The 19,817-nt window shown below is 36.5% G+C and overlaps 2 protein-coding genes across 5 annotated transcripts; one reads left to right on the top strand and one right to left on the bottom strand.

Moving 5' to 3' along the window:
* Positions 1–229: 229 nt before the first annotated feature.
* On the bottom strand, positions 230–7,786 carry LOC138697850 (uncharacterized). 4 transcript variants are annotated; one of them, XM_069823421.1, is made up of 2 exons: positions 7,683–7,786; positions 230–1,947 (listed from the first exon to the last, which is right to left on the bottom strand). In XM_069823421.1, exon 2 carries the CDS (start codon positions 1,935–1,937, stop codon positions 435–437), a length of 1,503 nt encoding a protein of 500 aa, XP_069679522.1. In that variant the 5' UTR covers positions 1,938–1,947; positions 7,683–7,786; the 3' UTR covers positions 230–434. The 4 variants fall into 4 exon arrangements, with proteins under 4 accessions (XP_069679522.1, XP_069679521.1, XP_069679519.1 ...); XM_069823420.1 differs by having other exon boundaries at positions 230–1,962; positions 7,683–7,776; XM_069823418.1 differs by lacking the exon at positions 7,683–7,786 and adding an exon at positions 7,465–7,617.
* A 22-nt stretch (positions 7,787–7,808) lies between these two features.
* On the top strand, positions 7,809–13,238 carry mRpL14 (mitochondrial ribosomal protein L14). The gene is made up of 3 exons (XM_069823422.1): positions 7,809–7,951; positions 8,290–8,509; positions 12,907–13,238. Exons 2-3 carry the CDS (start codon positions 8,302–8,304, stop codon positions 13,158–13,160), a joined length of 462 nt encoding a protein of 153 aa, XP_069679523.1. The 5' UTR covers positions 7,809–7,951; positions 8,290–8,301; the 3' UTR covers positions 13,161–13,238.
* Positions 13,239–19,817: the final 6,579 nt, after the last annotated feature.

Here is a 19,817-nt window from a genome sequence, read left to right on the forward strand (position 1 = left end):
ACTTTGTAAAATGTTTTCTAGGTCTTATTTCTAATCTGGGAATAAAGTAGCAGAGGTCAAATAAGTTTTAGACAATGGAAACTCTAGGGCTAGAATTGTGGAGGATAGTGTTTTGGACTATGATAATCTACTAACATAGTCAGGGAATGCAGCAGCCTACAGGTATGGATTAAAGATATTTCTCTTGAAGCATTTTATGTCTTTGCATCAGTAAATTGAAGTCATTAAATTAATTTTCTATTATTCACTTTATTGGTGCTATAAAGATTAACAGAAATTTGTTGTTTAGGCTTAAATTATATTTCGAAGCATTTTTATTTGTTTTAAACAGGAATAATCAAATGGAAGATAAACTTTGGTATAAAAGTTTAATTGCTGTACAAGTCTGAGTTACATAACCTCATTGTAAACTAGTACAGTATTAGTACAGCACTTCACACACTTTTCCTAGTTACAACTTTCAATATGTTAAGATGAAGTCTAGGACACAAATCAGTTTTCCATATTACAAACCCAACAACACTCACAAAGCCAAATGTAATAATTCCTTTTAACACTCGAGATGGCTTTGTTTCCTTAGAATCACACACTATCCAGTCAGGAGGGTATTTCTGGTCACCCAAATTGGTAGTAATATAACGCATATAAGACTGCAAACTGTTTTGAAAGGCCTTAACCCGTGTAAGGGCCACATCTACTTTTGTACAAAAATCCCCCATCTTGAAGTCTGTATCACGATTATAGTCATCTGCCAGGTGTGTCCTAACATAAATGATAGAGGCGTGCACCATTGTCATATGTCTTGCAAAGTTAGCTAGTAGCCTGACTTCATCTATTATGTTGTAGTTCTTGTGCATATTTTTAACACTTCTTATATCCAGGCTACGTTCTTTCCATCGCTTTAGATGCAACTTACGGGTCATATCTAGTATGCGCTTTCTGTGGACAGGGAGGACTGACAGTGCTTCTAACTCTTCATCTGTGAAAGTCAAAAATTTAACAAAGTTTATAGAATTATCCTTGAAACACCTGTTATATCTCCGATAGACTCCTAACTGATCCAAACTGCGAGCAACATCATGCCATAACATCCATTTTTGTCCATCTATCCCACAAAGGTTCTCCTTCAAATACTGCCAGGAATCAAGCATTGAAGGAGGCTGATCGAACACAGAAGCAGATGATCTATCTGATGCTGGATCAGGAATCTGAGATGCAATATGGTGATATCCTAAATTCATTGCATGAGAATGTGCTGACAGACCCTTCCCACACTTGATGGTCACGTCTGCACCAGCTTTGAGAAGAAACAATATCGTGTCCATGTGTCCATGTTTACTGTGATGAATACTCCAAATCAGAGGAGTCCAACCCATCACATCCTGGGCATTTATATCAGCATTCCTCTTTACAAGTTCCTCAACAATCCTATCGTTTCCCTCCTTACATGCTATCATAAGTGGAGTTACTCCATTTCGTTGTTTGATGTTTACAGCTGCTCCAGAATCTAACAACAGCTGCACACATTTCAACTGTGTCTCTTGATTTTGTTTAGTACTTGCACACGCACTCATTAATGAAGTGTAAAAATTATGTTGGAAATTTGGATTTGCCCCTTTCTTCAGAAGATAGTCCATCACGTCATACTGACAGTAGGAAGCAGCAAACATGAGAGGTGTCCAGCCATGAGTAATTATATCGACAGGTACTTCTTTCTCTTCAATTAACGATTTAACAGCTTCTAAATTACCTTTTGTTACTTCTATGCGCAGTAAATCTACGTTGCTTACAGGAACATCAATCATGGGAGCTGAACGATTTAATTCCACTTTCGGTTTTTGGTATTTAATTGGTTCAGCAAAAGAGAATCCATCCTCATCCGAGCCTTCTTCATCACTAGAGAAACCAGCTGGCCTGAAGTTGCTCACCTTCGCCATTCTGTGGTAACTGAAAATAAACAAACTATGGACTATAAGCAAGCTGTATCTATATCATTTTCATGCTAAAATTGAAAAAAAATTAATGTCATGAAGAATGATGCACACTTTATTATACAATTTACGGCGTTGTAAATAATACCCATTATTCAAAAGACATATCTATATTAAATAATTTTTTATATGCACTCAAATAAGATGAAGTTCCGTTTTCTAGGTTATACAAAAAAAAAACGCATTCTCTACAATTCCAAAATTAAGATATTTAACTACATTTATAAATTTTAAGATCGCCAGACCTCCTCATTTTCTGGGAACAATCCCCAAACAAAATTCGTCCCTGAAATGGTTCCATATTTAGGCCTAAATTTGTTCCCAGATACCCCGGATTCTCAGTGTTAATTCTCTGGTGGGCGGACAAAAGGGCTTAAGTCAATCTATGCAAAATTTACAGGAGGAATTTTCAAAGATTTAAACAACTGCTGTAAATCCGAAAAGCAACATGTTTCTGCTATTTCATGATTTTCTTTATTGTTGATGTCACAGGTTTTAGGATCTCTTTTAGGAAACTGGTTTAATGAAGGAAATCTTATATCACAAAAAGTAATGACTTAAGCCATTTTGTCCGCCCAGTGGAGAATTATTAATACAGTTTAATGATCCTTGCACATTCCTGTGGATGAATTTTGCTAATGTAACTTTGCTGCTTTTCATAATGCCACAATCAAAACTGAAGGGGAGGACTTAACTACAGTCGAGTCTTCCATATTGTTATTCAATCAATCAATCTTCTTAATGTATCCAGCTGTTTGCTGACAACATAAAGTCCACTATAGTCCACTGTAGTCTATTCAGTTGTTTTTCACGAGAATGAGGGGTACTGCCTTCCATATGATGTAATAAAATTCGTGTTTTAATTATCTATACAGAGATGGCTCCACTGTGTAGCAACATATTTCTCGCTGTAGTGTGAAGACATTAGGCTAGGCTAAGCTGTGTTCACAGATTACATAGTTCATAGTGTGTTACGGACCTAAGGATTCAGTATTCATTTTCATAGGAGGGTGAGTGAACTCATGGTTGTTGTGGAAGTTTTGACTGTGAAGGTGCATGGCAGCATCAACATAGGGCTTCCTGCTTTCATGATCTTGGCACTAGACTGTGATGGTGATACAACTATAAAGAAAGAAAAATCAACTTTCTAGATCCTGACATACTATACTACATATTCAGCTATGCAAGTTCGATAATTTCCAAGGTAAAGTCGCTATATTCTCCCTAGTGCTTTCATCTTTCCTATCCTAGCCTTGTTCCTTCCAGTTAAGTTAGGTTGGGTGAGTTTATTGTAGAATATGATGCAACTTTTTATATGCTTTTGTTTAATGTTTTACGTCGTTTATGATGTAAATAATAAGTGCCTCCTTTATGATTATTTTCTGGTACGTGTTTTACCTGAATAATTCTCTAATGTTGACTATACTGTGTTAAGCTACTGTACTGGTAGTTGTAATTACGTTATTTGTAATTTGTCATGTAGTTTGTGATGTCTTCAGAGGTGTTTTATAATGGTTACTTTCTTATTATTTATTTTGTGAGTTTTAAACTTATTATTTGTAATGAAATGAGATTCAAGTTTCAGTTACTTTGCTTACAATGCAGTGTCTGTTGCAGGTACCCCACTACCAGTGACGAGGTTAGGTAGGATTAGATGAGGAAACACATTAGTTTCAACTTCAAGATAACTATTTTTAATAGGTCTATCAATAATTTTTACATTTGTTTCGTATTTTTTTTCCCAGTGTAATAATTATAGCAGTAAGGCTCTACTCAATTTTGTGATGCTAAATGTTAACTTGTCCACTGCTGTGGTCGCGTCGTAGCATGTTCACTCCCAAACCCAGCGGGGCAGGGTTCAATTCCCCGTTGGGACGAATTGCCTGGGTGAGGTTTTTTTCGAAGTTTTTCTCTCACTCCTATGGATGAATATCAGGTAACTTTATCAGGCGTATGGGATCCCACTCATTCTCACCACTTTCTTCCCCCCCACCCCATCATCCTTCCTTATCATTCCAGTTCTTTCTAGGTTTTCAGATCGTGCTTGCGGCGGCCCTCTGAAGCTCCTGACGCTCTCAGCTGGCCTCCATGGATATGACAAAGCATGGCAGTTGGTAACCCGGCAGCAGAACCCACTCCCCTCCCGACAGGGGGGGGGGGTTGGCCTACACTTCAGTCTGTTGACCAAATGGGAGGGGTGGCGTACACTTCAGACCATTTGAGGGGGGCTGTTGGGTGAAATGGTACACGGACTTAGAAGGATGGTGAAACTGGTCGTTAGGGTGTTAGGGATTAGGTCGGTTCGGCGTGGGTGCAGTCGGTGGGCTTGCAACTCATCCCAGGGGTGCACAATAGACCTCAGATCGCGGTGCACAGGGATGTTCCCCTCCTCGCCTCATAGAGAGAGAGAGAAAAAATGTTAACTTTTGTCTTTGAAATGCCCCTACCCAAAACTCGTATTTATCACGCAGATTCCATAGTATTTTTCGCCTAGAGGGAGGCGGGAATATTATTAACCCTACATCATCGTCGCCATCTTTGTGATGTCATTAATGGTTGTTATGCGATAGTATTGTATTTACCAGTTATTCTGGTTAGTTAGAAAGGATAACGGTATTTCCTTGAAATTACCTTTGGTTCCTATGCAAGTCATATATGTACCGGTACTAAATTGGCTATCAAATGAGCGGGCCCGAGTTCAAATCCTGATTGGGACAAATTACCTGGTTTGGTTTTTTTTCCAGAGTTTTCCCTCAACCAATTGAAGCACAATTGTGGGGTAATTTTCGGCGTTGGACTCTGGACTCATTTCGCCATGATTAATTCACATATCATCGTCCATACCATAGCCCGGGTTAAGTTCACGGTGCGATGTGCTGTACTTGCACAAAAGTGCGGCCGTTCGGCTACCCAATCATTCACAGAATAGAAGTGGTAAGCACAATATGTCTCAGGCTGCAGTGTAAGCCTTCGGGACCCTCCTCCGTACAAGAGAAAAAAAAATTGGTAAGTAAGCCGTAACTTAGTAGGGTCTAAACTATTCGTTTCATAGATTACAAAAATGGTTTCTTATGCAATGATAGGACCAGAATACTCCGTAATGGATACTTCAGAAGTGAACCGACGCACAATTTTTTATTTGATCAGTGCCCTCTGCAAGGTCTATTACACTGGTAAATAAACAATAAAAAAATATTTAACTAGGTACAGTATGTTCTTATGCATGGCTGTAGCTGCACCATTGACTGTTGAGCAAAATCGCCTTCTCTTTCCTCCCTGAACTTCACTTAACATAGATAACCATGAACGAAAATATCGCCATTCAGATCCAACATACGACTGCACAATCCACTTTGCCGAGAGGTCCAAGACGAATCGAAAAATGTTTGTTCACATACGCTTATTCATTTACTTCCACACGATTAAGCTATTGTCTTAGATGACACCACACTTTACCATCTATGTTATCCCCTTCTCTTATTACATACAATTCTCTTTCATTAATTGAACTGCTCCTGGACCTCTTGAGGTGACAACATATTAAGCTCTACCTTTCCCCAACACCCAAATGTTTCTTGTGGTGGAGATACGCCCGTCGGCAGTGTTGCCAATTTAGCGTTTTTTCGTTAAAATTGGCGACTTTTATTGTTTTTGGGCGATAACTTCTTTAAAATTTTCTATTGATTAAATATGAATTCTTAGTGACTATTTCAGCAGCCTATAGCAACAGAAATTAAATGTTCTCTATTTACAGTCAGGAATATAGCGACTTTTGCCGACAGGAATAAATTTTAGAACATGGTTACCTTCCTTCCCTTCTACTCCCAAAATTCCAGCCTAGTGCACACAAAATAAATTATTGATACTGAAACGATCCTTTTCTAAGCATGATGATGCACATTCGACAAACAGACAAATCTGCTCTTTTTAGTTATTGTTGTTTAGTCAACTACAGGGTTGCCAGATAAATGAAACGCAATCGTCGTACCAACTTATGAAAAATATCGTACTTTAGCATAAAATTGTCGTACATTCATCATTTTACTATTTATAGATAGTGCACACAAATATATTTCACATAACACCCCAAAAAGTGGTTCATAGGCCTATAAATTTATATTCGTTCATTCATTCATAGTGTTGTTTCCAAGGGCAGATCTTTCACTGCAAACCCAGCATTCTCCATTCTTTCCTATTTCAGCATCCATTTCTTCATCCAATCAAGTATTTTAGTAATTATACCGGTAGTTGATATCCACAATGGCATTTAGCATTCAAATTACCATTTCTTCATCAACACTGTCATTTTCAGTTAAGCATGCGTGATGACGCTTGTTCAGAAACAACATTATTATATAGAAAGCCAGCAGAAACTTTATCTTTGGCCGGCGGAATGGCAAACATTTAATATCAATCAGTGCGGCAGCTGATGATTAGGCCTACATCAAATTAATCCACCTGCAGTCGACTCAAATCCGACACCGCTAAAATATCAGCACGTCTAGATTTCTTAATCCTATCGGGATACTATTTCATTCATAAAAAAATACTTCCATTGCTGAACATACAATGAAGTTAGCAGATCTCTGAACTCGTGTTACTTTGATATGAAACCTGGAGCTCAAGATGACGAATTTATGATTTGCATGGCAAGTGTAGTCACCATATTGATTTTCAAAGCATCTTTTATCCCTTTAAAGCATATATATGTATGATCAGGAATATTAGTCAATGACATACTGAATGAAGAAAAGTTGTCTAGAAAAGGGGCAAATTAACTGTTATTTTTTTTAATTTATTATAGTCCGACATCGTGAGTTCCAAAATAATTTTTTCCCTTCAGTAAAATAGTCATACAAAATTGCGTACGACTTAAGAGTTCGATCGTACCTCGTACAATTAGTCAAAACAGTCGTAAGCGTACGACTATAGTCGTGCGTATGGCGACCCTGAACTCAACTGTCCCAAGACAGGTCTGAACCTCACAAGTGATACCAAAAAGGCACCACTTATGAGGCAACTAGGCCAGGAGATAATGGGGTAGGGTGGCCAGTTCCTTTCCTCCTTTTATTATTTCAAGATAATTGTTGGCAGTGAGGTAACCGTATACTGAAAATTTTCCTACTATTTGGCGATTTTCCATAATTTCCGTTGACGACACTGCGCGGAGTGGTTCACTTCTTCTGAAGAATTGTTTCACATCCCAAAAAAAAATATTGACATAATGCAGGGCCTAGTTAAAAAAAAACAACCCGGCATGCCCATAACTCCTCAATCCCTGATCTCCAGGCTCGTTTTTTATTAATCTCTCAATAAATAAAGGCGATATTGCAGCATTAACAAATTGTGCTAACGACAGTAACTTAAACTATGCCAATATCAAATGCCTTGCACTGTACTTCAGATATCAGAATTTGTCTTCTGAACTGAAGGTATATTATAAAAACCATGTCATATATACATAAGTACATACCAATCAATATCGATGCAATATTAGCGATCTGAGCTTTTTATATAACCCTAGATCATAATATACTGTATGTACTAAGATCTAGGATATAAACCTCAAGCAAACCTACCACGGCGCGGTCAAAATTGCTCATGCTCAATAATAAAATTGACAATCGGAATCACTGTTACCACATACCACAATGAAAACCAACACTTGTGTGCATTTCTACTATTACTTACAATGAAAACCAAGAATGTCACAAATAAGCAGACAATAGAAACATTTCTGATTCATTTAACACAACTTCAAAGAGGGCTTCTGCAGTAATATATTAATATATCCGCCATTAGCATTTAATAAATGAACGGTAAAATTATTTTCCATTTTGAGATTAATTTCATTTGGCAAGGTAAATTCTTGTCGCAAGTTCATGTCTGCTACACTGTTGAACTGAATATAAATATTGAGATAAAGTATATTATAGTATATGTTTTATATTATGATTTAAGTAAGTAATTAAACATTTTGTTCTCACATATTTTTGTCATTGATTTTACTGTGTATAATTAAATGTCAGTCCGTGTAAGTTGCTGACGAAAAGTGCGCTCCCATTTATTAAAGAGGTACAATTTATGCAAACTATTTTTATGGAATAAAGAAAGCTGAACTGTTACACAGTAATGGTGATTTATGAGTGTTTATTAATGATTATCAATGGTACTCTAAAGAATTTCATACACTCAAGTAGGCCTAATTTGTAACATAACATAAATAAACGCTCTCATAACTTAACAAAGACGGTCCTAACCTAGCCATCCAAAATTGAACTTACTCATTACTTTCTAGGTATACAATATAATGACATTACAACTAAGCACATGTATTACAACGGCCAACGTGATGTCGCTGAGGCGTGCAATCCATACTTCTCCTGCTTGCAGTCATATTATAAAGTTAACTCGACTTCGAGTTGTGGACAATAGCGAAATTGGGAAACGTGCTATGGCAGAGGGAAAGCCACCAAAATGTATTCATATATATAATAAGAAAGGCATTGGAACAATAGGTACGTACAGTATACGAGAGCCAGAATTTCTGTAATTATTTGCTTTAGCGATACCGTCCGTACTCACATTCACTATTTCTCTACTTCTTCCTTCCGGTATGTGATTTCCATCCAGCAATGCTTCAGACCAATGGTTCCCAATTATTTCAGAGTTATGGACCCTCTTTTTATTTTTAAGGTAAGCTACGGACCCCACAACTTTAAATTTTGGTATCTGTGTAGAAGTAAATTGAATATAGCCTACAGTATGAATCTAGATGTCATGGGAAAAGTCACATCTCTTTTTGGTGTGAAGCTTCAGGGCTTCTACCGCGTTGTCTTGGTGTTATTGGCTGACGTTTCGACCGCTGTGTTGTGGCCATCTTCAGAGCAGTTGTTGGATAAGGAAATAGTCTGCCAGTACTTATATATATAGTAGTCCCCCCATCGAGACTACTATATATATAAGTACTGGCAGACTATTTCCTTATCCAACAACTGTTCTGAAGATGGCCACAACACAGTGGTCTAAACATCAGCCAATAACACCAAGACAACGTGGTAGAAGCCCTGAAGCTTATCCACACACCATGTACACCAGCCGCGGAAGCCTACGCGAACACATCTCTTTTTGTTTCGGGCAATTCTTTCCACGTCTGGTTCAGTATTTGCTATTTTTAGCCTTGAATCAGGTTCAATATCGAGACGATTTCTATGTTTGTTTTTCAGAAAACAAAGTATTAAAAATGTTTGTTCACAAAGATATGTGCTGCAAAATGGAACTAGGTGTTTGAATGCCTTTTCACCTATTTCCTTATAGTACTCAGAAAATACCTTCTCCCAAAATTGATCAAGTGTACATTCTTTGAAAAATATTTTAAATGAGCCATTACAAGTAACATCAACAAGTTCATCTTGCTCCTCCTCAGACAAAGTTTTTAATTGTACCACACCATACTCGAAAGGATTTCTTATCCATGAAGGGAAATAATCTCTGAAGCTAGTCGGTAAAACATTCAGATGCTCAACGATGACATGTTGAACTTCTTGTAGCAATTCATCAGTGGACTTCAGAAATAATTTCAATGTTGGGAATGTGCTAAAACTATAGGCTACCACCTTCAACTCGGCCTGCCCACAGTTATATTCTTATAATTGCTGCCTCAATCCTGTCTCCAACGTCAAAAATATTCATACCACTACCTTGAAGACTCATATTGAATGTGTTCAACTACGCAAAAATATCTGTTAAGTAGGCTGCCATAGACAACCAAGAGAAATTATTCAACTGATCACATGGACATTTAGTATCACTCAGAAATGGTCGTACTTCATCACTTTTGCATACAGGAGTGCATTGGTTATTCAGAGGAAAAATTTTGCAGCAATTCTTTGCAAAATTGACAAGGTTATAAATAATTACGAGATGTAAATAATGCCATGGATCCCCTAAATTTGTACCATGGACCCTCAGGGGTTCACAGACCACCAATTGGGAAACACTCCTTTAGATTATTCCTCACTCTCTGGAAGTGAAGTGAGGTTAGGTTAGGTTAGGTTAGGTTAGGTTAGAGTCGCCTTGAAACCTTTCAGTCACACTTTCTCGACTTACTTTTTGGCAGTGTAGGCTGTAATTAAGAACAAAACTGCTTCTGTTTACTTTCACAGACCGTTCACAACATTCATATAGGCTACCCCGCTCTTTATTATGTCTTTCACCACTTGTATAGTTATTTCCATAAACAAGAGAAAAGTACAGTATCGCTAAAGTAAATAATTACCAGAATTTCAATTTTAAGTTGTAATAAGTTTAAATATTCTTGTTTCATTCCACTTCATATTATATTTCAGTGTCTTGATCTTGATAAATTTCTAGAATACATATATCTCTTCCCTCCATTCGACCGTTTCTCTTGAGATTACTGAAGAATACGATATAGCCGCATTACATCCAACTGATGAAGTAAAGATGGTGATGATGACATAATATAATATTAGAGCCTCAACAAATCAAACTTAACGTGTCACTGATTCTTGGCCTTACAAAAGCTCGCTATCTACCAAAAAACAGATAGTTCTGTATCGTATTCTCCAGTAGACCCCTCCTCTCTACTCATCCTCTCCCTCCATATAATTTTCTTTTTTCTTTTCTTCTTTCTCTTTTCTGTCCTCCATCTTGTCTTATGTCGCTATTATTACATCCTATACCTGTACCAATACAGTCTTACTACCGGTATTACATTTTAAATGTAGTTTATTTACATTGGAGGTGGTAGGATTAGAACCACGGACACTACCTGTATTCCGAAGAATTTTTCATCCTCTGCCTCCTTTTTCTTACTTTCTGTAGGCTTAAGGCCAGAAAATGATAAAAAGGAATGCTATTTTGGATCAGAAAATTCTTAGAAGGTAGGCTCCAGAGAGTTGGAATAGATCAGGAAATATCGAATATTCGACATTTAAGTTGAGGGTCACCCCAACAAGGTAGCTTTCTAGGGCCATTACTCTTTATGACGACGTAAATTATTTAAGTTATGTCTAAATATTACCGGTAAATCAGAGTGAGACTATTTGCAGATGACTGTATTGTCTATAGAAATATTAGAGGCAGTTCGGATGTAATACTGCAGATGGTATTCAAACCGACCTAAATAAAATTTATAAATGGCCCCCAATGCACAGGATCAAGATAAATGGTTATAAAAGTAAATCTTGCCTATAACATTTTGTAAAACTCTAGAGAAAATTATACTTAGAAGTTTATTTAGACTCCAAACATCCATGGGAAGAACATATTTCTTAACTTTATGGGAGAAATATGGAGGGGACTTCACTTTATTACGAGAATCTTGAAAAAAGCTAGCCTTAAATCCAGGGAAGTAGCATACCTAATGTTAGTGCTACCATTAAATGGAATATGTTGTTGTTGTTTTCTAATGCCAGACATTTGACAGTAAAGTCATTTGACCTCTTGCACTCCAATATTTTTCAAAGATATTATCATGACCAGCCACTGAAGCACAGATTTTGAGGATTAAATGGAATATAGAATAACATGTTGGGATCCTTATAAATTATATCAGATAAGTTCCTTAGAAAGAATTCAGTGTAGGACGGCAAAATTTGTTGAAGACAAAAGATGCAACTTGGAATGATAGCCTACATGCTGCAGTCTTTGATGGTTGTCCATCCGTAAAAAGATCCAAAATTAACTCAATTCCAGTTCTATCAGAGAGTCCCTTACTTACTTACTTACTTACTTTTAAGGAACCCGGAGGTTCATTTCTGCCCTCACATAAGCCCGCCATTGGTCCCTATCCTCAGCAAGATTAATCCAGTCTCTACCATCATATCCCACCTCCCTCAAATCCATTTTAATATTATCTTCCCATCTACATCTCGGCCTCCCCAAAGGTCTTTTCCCCTCTGGCCTCCCAACTAACACTCTACATGCATTTCTGGATTCGCCCACACGTGCTACATGTCCTGCCCATCTCAAACATCTGGATTTAATGTTCCTAATTATGTCAGGTGATCAGAGAGTCCCGTTGATCTTAAATTAACAAAAAGGAAATTTTAATGAATAGGGTAGAAAAATACAGAGCGCAGTTGTAACAGTCATGGGTTCAAATCCCTTGTAGCGTATGGATGTTTGCCTGCTGTCATTGTGATTTTCTGTAGTTCATCCAAATCAGTTCTGCACCTGAGGATTTGGGGCTTGATGTGGAGGTAAACCTGTGATAACAATTGTGATGTCTTCTCAACCCCCAAACATCTTCTCCTTTGCCCACACTGAACACTCAAAATGCGAAATCTCCTTCTCGAGTCTATTATTGTGTCAAGCAAAAGTACTGTCTATTTCAAAGTCATCTTATATTTTTTATTGACTGTACGAAAATGTACATCAGTATTTTGCATTTTTGAAGTAGCTAACCAATTATGTTATATTAGTAATGAGATGGCAATGATAAAAATAAGCAGACTTATGGTGTGTCGATCATAACTTGCATTAACAGAAATTGTTTTCATCATATTAAATCACATTCTCAGGTCAGAAGACGCTCACTTACATATCTATCTCGAATTATGATTAATAAGAAGCTATTTTGGATTGTTCTTCAGAATAATAAGTAAAAAATACACATATTTATATAAATCGTAAGTAAAGAGGAATTAATAAAAGTTATAAGACTCCGAACCTTCACATTAAATAATGAGAGGAAAAATTTTACTTATTAAAGTCAACATCTAGAACAAGAGTAACAATAATTAATTTATTTATTATAATTAGAAACAGATTATGAAATTAATTAATCATTATATTAATAGGCACATATTCAGTGTATGAGACTTTGTAACTGGGTATTCAAATGAAGCATAAATAGGTTGTTTACGTTGTGTTTATGTCTTTCTCACAGGTGACAAAGTGCTAGTGGCTATAAGAGGTGAGAAGAAGAAGGGAATCATTGTTGGCGTGAAACAGACTCAGCCATCTTTGATTCCTAAGTTTGACAATAACAATGTAGTGCTGATTGACGACAATGGAACCCCCCTTGGTACTAGAATTCATGTCCCAATTCCCCATATTCTACGAACATTACTGAAAGAAAAGAACATAGTTAAAGGTGCTGATTTCACGAAACTCTTAGCATTAGCCACACGATTTGTTTAGCCGACTTGTGATATTTGTAATCAAAGATATGTGTTTGTACTTCAGCTATAAAATGTTGAATAAATCTCATATTTCCGACATAGTGTTCTCACTGGAGTCACTTGCATACTTCTTGAGCAGTGGCATAAACTTAGGACCTTAATTACTAAAATGTTTCCCAGGTTTCTCTAATGAAACCCCAATTGGTTCTTGCAAAAGAGTCAGTATGTATTATTTATTATGCCACTGCCCTTGAATGTACTGGTAATTGTTACATTAGAGGAGGCAAGACCTGTCCTATGGCCTTATGTGCCATGGCAATATTCCATTGTGTATAGAGGGGGAAGATAGGTTTTAATCTGAGATGCACTTCCATGTTGGTAGATTCGTATAATGTTAGCCATCATGAAACAAACTCTCTTTCTGGTAGCTCATTGTTTTCCTTCTTGCACAGCTCACATGCCAGGTCTTGCCTCCCCATCTAACTTATATCTACCTTGTTTTCTCCTCAATCCTTATACACATCAATTTTAGCATTGTATGATCTATTCTAATTGATTAGGTATTCTATTTTTTTCTAATTACTGTATTGACCACTGCTGTCTCAGAAAACATTGCATCATATATAAGAAAACCATTGCAGAAGCCTTCAGAATTGGAAGAGGAAAAAATCGTCCCATACTAGTGAAATTTACAAGCATGAGGACAAAAATATTTATCTTGGATCACTTGAATATGCTGAGAGGTACGAACTTAAAATTTGAACAGGACTACAGTGTGGAACCAAGGAGTAAGAGAGATGTTACTACCATTTGAATTGCTTCATAAAGAAAGGGCATCAGTCAAATTTTTTTCGAAATTGAGTTAACATTGAATTTCCCATCTTGAATGTTCAACACATCATTTTATCAAGAAAAGAAACCAGTCCAACATTTCTTTCATTGTGATATTGTGTTCGGAATTTGAGCGTTTTGTGAAGGAAGGGGCATCGGTCCGGACAGTTTTTCTTCATATTCCACAACTTAGCTAAACTGGACTGATGCCCTTTTTTATGAAGTGATTCATTTATGAAAGAGACAAGATCGAGAGGTCAGTGTATGATCTTAGTGAAGGATAAAATAAAGATAAATGGAAACCTCTATGACTTAGAGCAATGGTCGTCAGCACTCGCTGAAATGTGCAAAGGGTAAGCGGAGTCATCCCGTGTGCCCCGTTGTGCAGCGGAAGAGGTAGAGAGCATACCTGCTAGCAGCTACGAGTGCACCATGGAGCACTGTGTTCTCTGCAGGTAAGAGACACTAGCCCCAAGGTGCTCTATGCTGATGACCGCGACTTAGAGTATTATCAGAGGAACTTCAATTCACAGAAATCCCAGGTATCCAATGGTAGAAATTACCCGATGAGAGAAAAAAATAGTTCTATACATATTTCATTCCCTAATAGATTGAATACCGAACAACCGGAAGAGATTATAGATGAGTTGGTTCGTGAAGACAAGGAATGATCGAGTCAGCAGAATGAAGTATGGACGAGATTAAAGCCCACATCAGAGACCAGACATCTGATGGACAAATGTGACGACTGAACAAGACCCAGTCAGGAATCTGCTGAGCCAAGTGGAGTAGTAGACCGAGTAGGACATTGCAGCAACATATGGTCTAGATTGCATGAGTCAACAAGAATCAGAAACAAGGGAGTTTTACAGGAGATCAAGAAAAGGTGCAGTTAGCTTTCAGAGAAAACGTCAGGATGTGACAAGGTTAAGGGGTGAAGAGATTATGCTTTCGTCACCACAGGGCAGTATTTTATCGGTGATGGGTAGATTTAAGGACCAAAAAAGTTACAATCTTAGACGTTGGTGCATGAGTGGTATGAAATAAATAAAATGTCAGAAAGGAATTGCAATATAGTAGTTTGATGATTTAATGTTGTAAATCGTGTTTATTGTGATGAAAGTGTTTAGGGGAACTTGGATATAGAGATCAGTTAGGAAGTTATAGAATTGAAAAGGAGGTTGGGAAATTAAAACAGTGGCTAGTTAATAAATATAGATACCAATAGAAGTTTATTGTAAAAGAAGTAAATCTTAGAAAGTGATGTAGGGAAGTTTATGAAAGATGATATTAGTGAGAGTAATTACAATTTTTAGATAGTTTATTCTGAGTGCTGCTTGAAGTTAAGGAATGGATGATCAAACTAAAGTGAACTAGATACTCATGTGAAGATTTAACAAGATTATTATAATGATTTATATTAGGAAGAAAAGAATCTCAATGAGTAAAATCATGTGAAGTGTTAAGTGATTTTAAATAGGATAGACAGTTAAAATTTAAGAATGATATTTTTATAAGGTAATGATGACCAACAGAATAATATATTGTAAAGTAGAACGAGTAAGATGGGACATAGAAAGACGGAGTTATATATAAATTTATGTTGGTAAGAATAGAATGCAGGAAGGAACGTAAGTGTGGAACGAACAGATGGTGGACATTTAAAAATCAATAAGGAGAAATTGACTGTTTGGAGTTAACTTAATAGCGGGAGTAGAAGAATTATTAGTTTAACAGGCTGTCAGGATTGCATACTAATTGTAGGTAAATGTAATAGATAGTTAAGGTAAAACCTGTATACAGAAATGTGATGATATTCCATAACTGGTATAAATGTTGATGACTAGGGGGCAGATGTTGATGAAAAGTCATCTTCTTATTTTTCACATTAGAATGATGCCTATTAATATAGAAATCCTTTCTCTGTTAATATAAACATAAAAAAAGGTAATGTCTTATATTGCATTTTTTGACGTTATTGAAGTAACAGGTCATGTTTATATTTTTTCGGCATTTTTTGGTCATTTTTAATACTTTGAAGAACTTTCAGATCATTTGGAATGCATTTTACTTTCTTCTTTACTGATAGGTGTGTTAAATCATTTTCAAACCAAATAGGTCAGTGGTAATTACCTACTGAATAAGTGAATAACAGTGAAGTTTAAGTTTTATAGTTTGGAACAGACTCTAAAGTCCATCCCTCATTCCACAGAAGGCTTCACTTCACACAATGGAAGTAATATAAAATGCTTGACAACAACTTAGTTTAAGTGAGGACTTTGGCCGCTACTGTTCTTTTGTCGGTACAAGGGTGTCTTTAGAATTTATGTTTGGAAGGGGAGAAACTTTCACCATGTCCTGGACAGGACGTTGTGTCCTCAACATGGTTCGGAAGGGATGTCTACTGTAGTAGACAGTATTTTTAACACAAAGATTGCAAGAATGCACGCTGCGCCCACACTTCCTCATCTGGAAGATCTGGTGACAAAAGTGAAGCACGGAAGGAGGAGGAAATGGAGAATGAAGGCACTGACATGGACCACCCCTGATTGAAACACATTGTAAACCCTCATTAAAATCTATGCTTTTCCCTTAAAACCTTCATTTTGTTGCATGTTCTTTTCCTTTATCTTAGCCAAATTCCAGGAAGTTGCCTCCTCTCTCCGAGATTTGCAGGGCAGTCATTGAAACAAGGTGACTAATTTTTAAGAAGTTGTGGTGCGAGTAGCTACAGTGAATAATATTTAAATGCCATTTTCTTTTAATTTTATATAATTTTTCCATTAGTTTAAGGGCATTTTAATGAACATTTTAAGTATATTTTTAGGTCATCAACATTCGCCCCCTCTTGATGACAATACAAATAAATAAAATATAAGAAAACTAAGTTCGTCAGTGCATTTGTCAGCATGTATTGTAGGCCTACAGGAGAAGAAAAGAATCCGTCAATGACTTTTTTAATTACCTAGTTAAAATTGTTGGTAGCATAATGGAGTAGATAGGCCTATTTATTTTTCTGAGATAGTGACAAAGCAGTTATGTAGAGTGATTACTCTGAAAAGTGTAATATTGATACTTCTTGATATAAGAGGAATGGAATTTGTATTTTCTAGTAAAAAGACAATGTGAATGTTACAAGCAAGATTTGACAACTGTACACTCAGCAAATGCGAGACTGCTGGTATTGCAAGAAGTGCTTGACGAAAGATTAATTTTATTAAAAAGAAATGTGCCCAAAAAGATTCAACGCTGTATGATTTTTACAGTTAGGATAAAATTTCAGAACAAGATATTCAAATCAAGATTGTAAGACTTTAAAAAAAAATTCACAGAGGAATTCAACAAGTAACATCAATGAAACTTCAGTAGGCCAATATAAAAATTTTCTTGAGGTACGAGTTTCTTTTGAGACAGAGGAACAATATGTTGTGTTGTTTTATAATGCCAGGCATTTGACAATAAAGTCATTTGACCTCTTGCATTCCAATACTTTTCTAATATATTGTTATTGTCAGCCACTGAAGCACAGATTTTGAGATGTTCTGAATCCATTTCTTGATTCGAGTTGCACAATGGACAGTTGGGGGACTGATATATTCCAATTCTATGCAGATGCTTGGCCAAACAGTCATGACCTGTTGCCAATCTAAATGCAGCTACAGACGATTTGCGTGGTAAATCGGGAATCAACTGTGGATTATGATGCAGAGAGTTCCATTTTTTTCCCTTGAGATTGTGTTATAAAATTTTGTTTGTTAAGAATAAGTATGTACATTTAATAAATCTTTTCACAGAGTAATAGGTAGATTTAGTAACAGGTCTGTAAGTAGCAGTGCTGCCCTTCTTTGCTAAAGCATCCGCATTCTCGTTTTCCAGGATTCCACAATTGGATGGTATCCATTGGAATACAATTCTTTTACTGAGTGTTATTAATTGAGAGAGCATTTTAGTTATTTCTGCTGTTTGAGATGAAGGTGTGTGTCTAGAGACTATTGATAGAATAGTTGCTTTGGAGTCTGACAATATAACTGCATTTTTAAATTTATTGATGTGGCATAGAATATTCCTGAGACTTTCACTTATTGCAATGATTTCTCCATCAAAACTTGTTGTTCCATATTCAAAAGATCCATAAAGTGAGAAGAGACAGCACGTAACAGCTGCACCTGCACCTTGTTCCCTGGAGATCAAGGATCCATCGGTGTATAAATGAAGCCAGTTTTGTGGAGAGTACCTAATACTAATTGTCTCTAAAGACAATTGTTTCATTATTTCAGTGTTTGATAATACTGGCAAAAAGAGTCAGATGTATCTACTGTAACTATCCTTCACTTCCTCCTACCACCTTTCGTTTTGTTTTTTTTTTTTTTACTCAAAGAGCGTACAGTATATTAGAAGAAATGAATCTGTTTGTATCAATAAAATTTCATGGCTTGAGCAAAATTTCTTGCCTATATTTGACATGATTATTAAATTTTGCTTCTGGAAGGCTATGCTCGAAATGAGTTATAAATGTTAAACAGACTAGCTATAGACTTACACCAGTAGTGTCAGAGTTGTAAGCTCCGAAACAAGTTGTGGTGCTAGAGACGTCCAGTCGGAGAGTGAACTTGCTTATGTCTGTGGAAGCACCGGAGCACGCAACGAGTTTTAGTGGAGCGCTCCGCTCCATTTAGGCTGTCTGACAACGCTGACTTACACGTATCTGAAATAATCTGCCACTGTTTACAATTATTATATTCAGGGAGGGATGTATTACACTTTTTCATAACCAAGAATTCTAAATTTAAAAAAACACAGAAGGCTAATTAATTTTTTCTTCCTCCTGAAAAATTATTTTCTGTACTGCAAATAAGTTTCATAAAAACAGCGACGATATGCTTTAAATGTTTTCAGATTTTATACCAATATTCTTAAATATCTTGTTTATTTTGCCATATACCGGTATTTAAGGATTCCAAGTCTCCGGATTTTTGGCCACTCAGAATTCCGTTGCGAGACAAATAACGTTTTTCTTGAATATAAGTTATGTTTAAAATATATAATCATATGTTAACAGAAGTCATGGCATGTCATTTTGTCTCTGGGTTTGTTCATTCTAAGAAAACCTCTTAAATTTTCAAATATGAAAAATTGTGTATCAATGTTCGCTTTTGAACACAGAGCACCACCATTTGGTATGTCCTTGTTTTTAATTACATTTATTAGTTTTCTGGTAACAGAAATCGATGATAAGGACGTAATTTTCTTTAGATGTATTCATTGTAATACAATACCATATTACATGAACTATTGGCAGTACTGTATGCATGGATAGCTGTACATGTGCAGATTAGAGAAATCCATAGCTCCTCCCGCTTTCTTTTTCTGTGTCCCAGTAAGGGTGCGAATTAAGATTTCTGATGGAGGGGGGGATAGAATCCTAGATAGAGAATACCATACATAAAATTATTATTATCCTCATTCGATATGGCTCAACGCATAGTCGCACTGAGTTGCTTGTCTTGCATCTTAATAATAATAATAATTATATCCGTGAACAGGCTTAAGATAAGATGTATATTTATTCCTAAGTTAGTGATTGTTGTTAGCTTGCCAGTGAAGGCAATACAGAAATACTCTTATTACAACAATTATATTTTGTGAGAGGGGATGGATAGAAGTTATCCCTGGCAGGGATGTTAATATGAATTTATGAGAGGGGGATAACTTTCCAAAAGGGGGGGGAAATCCCCCCTGTTAATTCGCACCCTGGCCTCACTCACAAAGTAATGAATTATGTAAATAATTCGAAGTTAAGAAGAGTGCCTGCTAGAGTAAGACTTCGTAAAATTTTCAAATCCAT

This window comes from Periplaneta americana, chromosome 4, assembly GCF_040183065.1.
Source record: "Periplaneta americana isolate PAMFEO1 chromosome 4, P.americana_PAMFEO1_priV1, whole genome shotgun sequence".
Lineage (NCBI taxonomy): Eukaryota > Metazoa > Arthropoda > Insecta > Blattodea > Blattidae > Periplaneta > Periplaneta americana.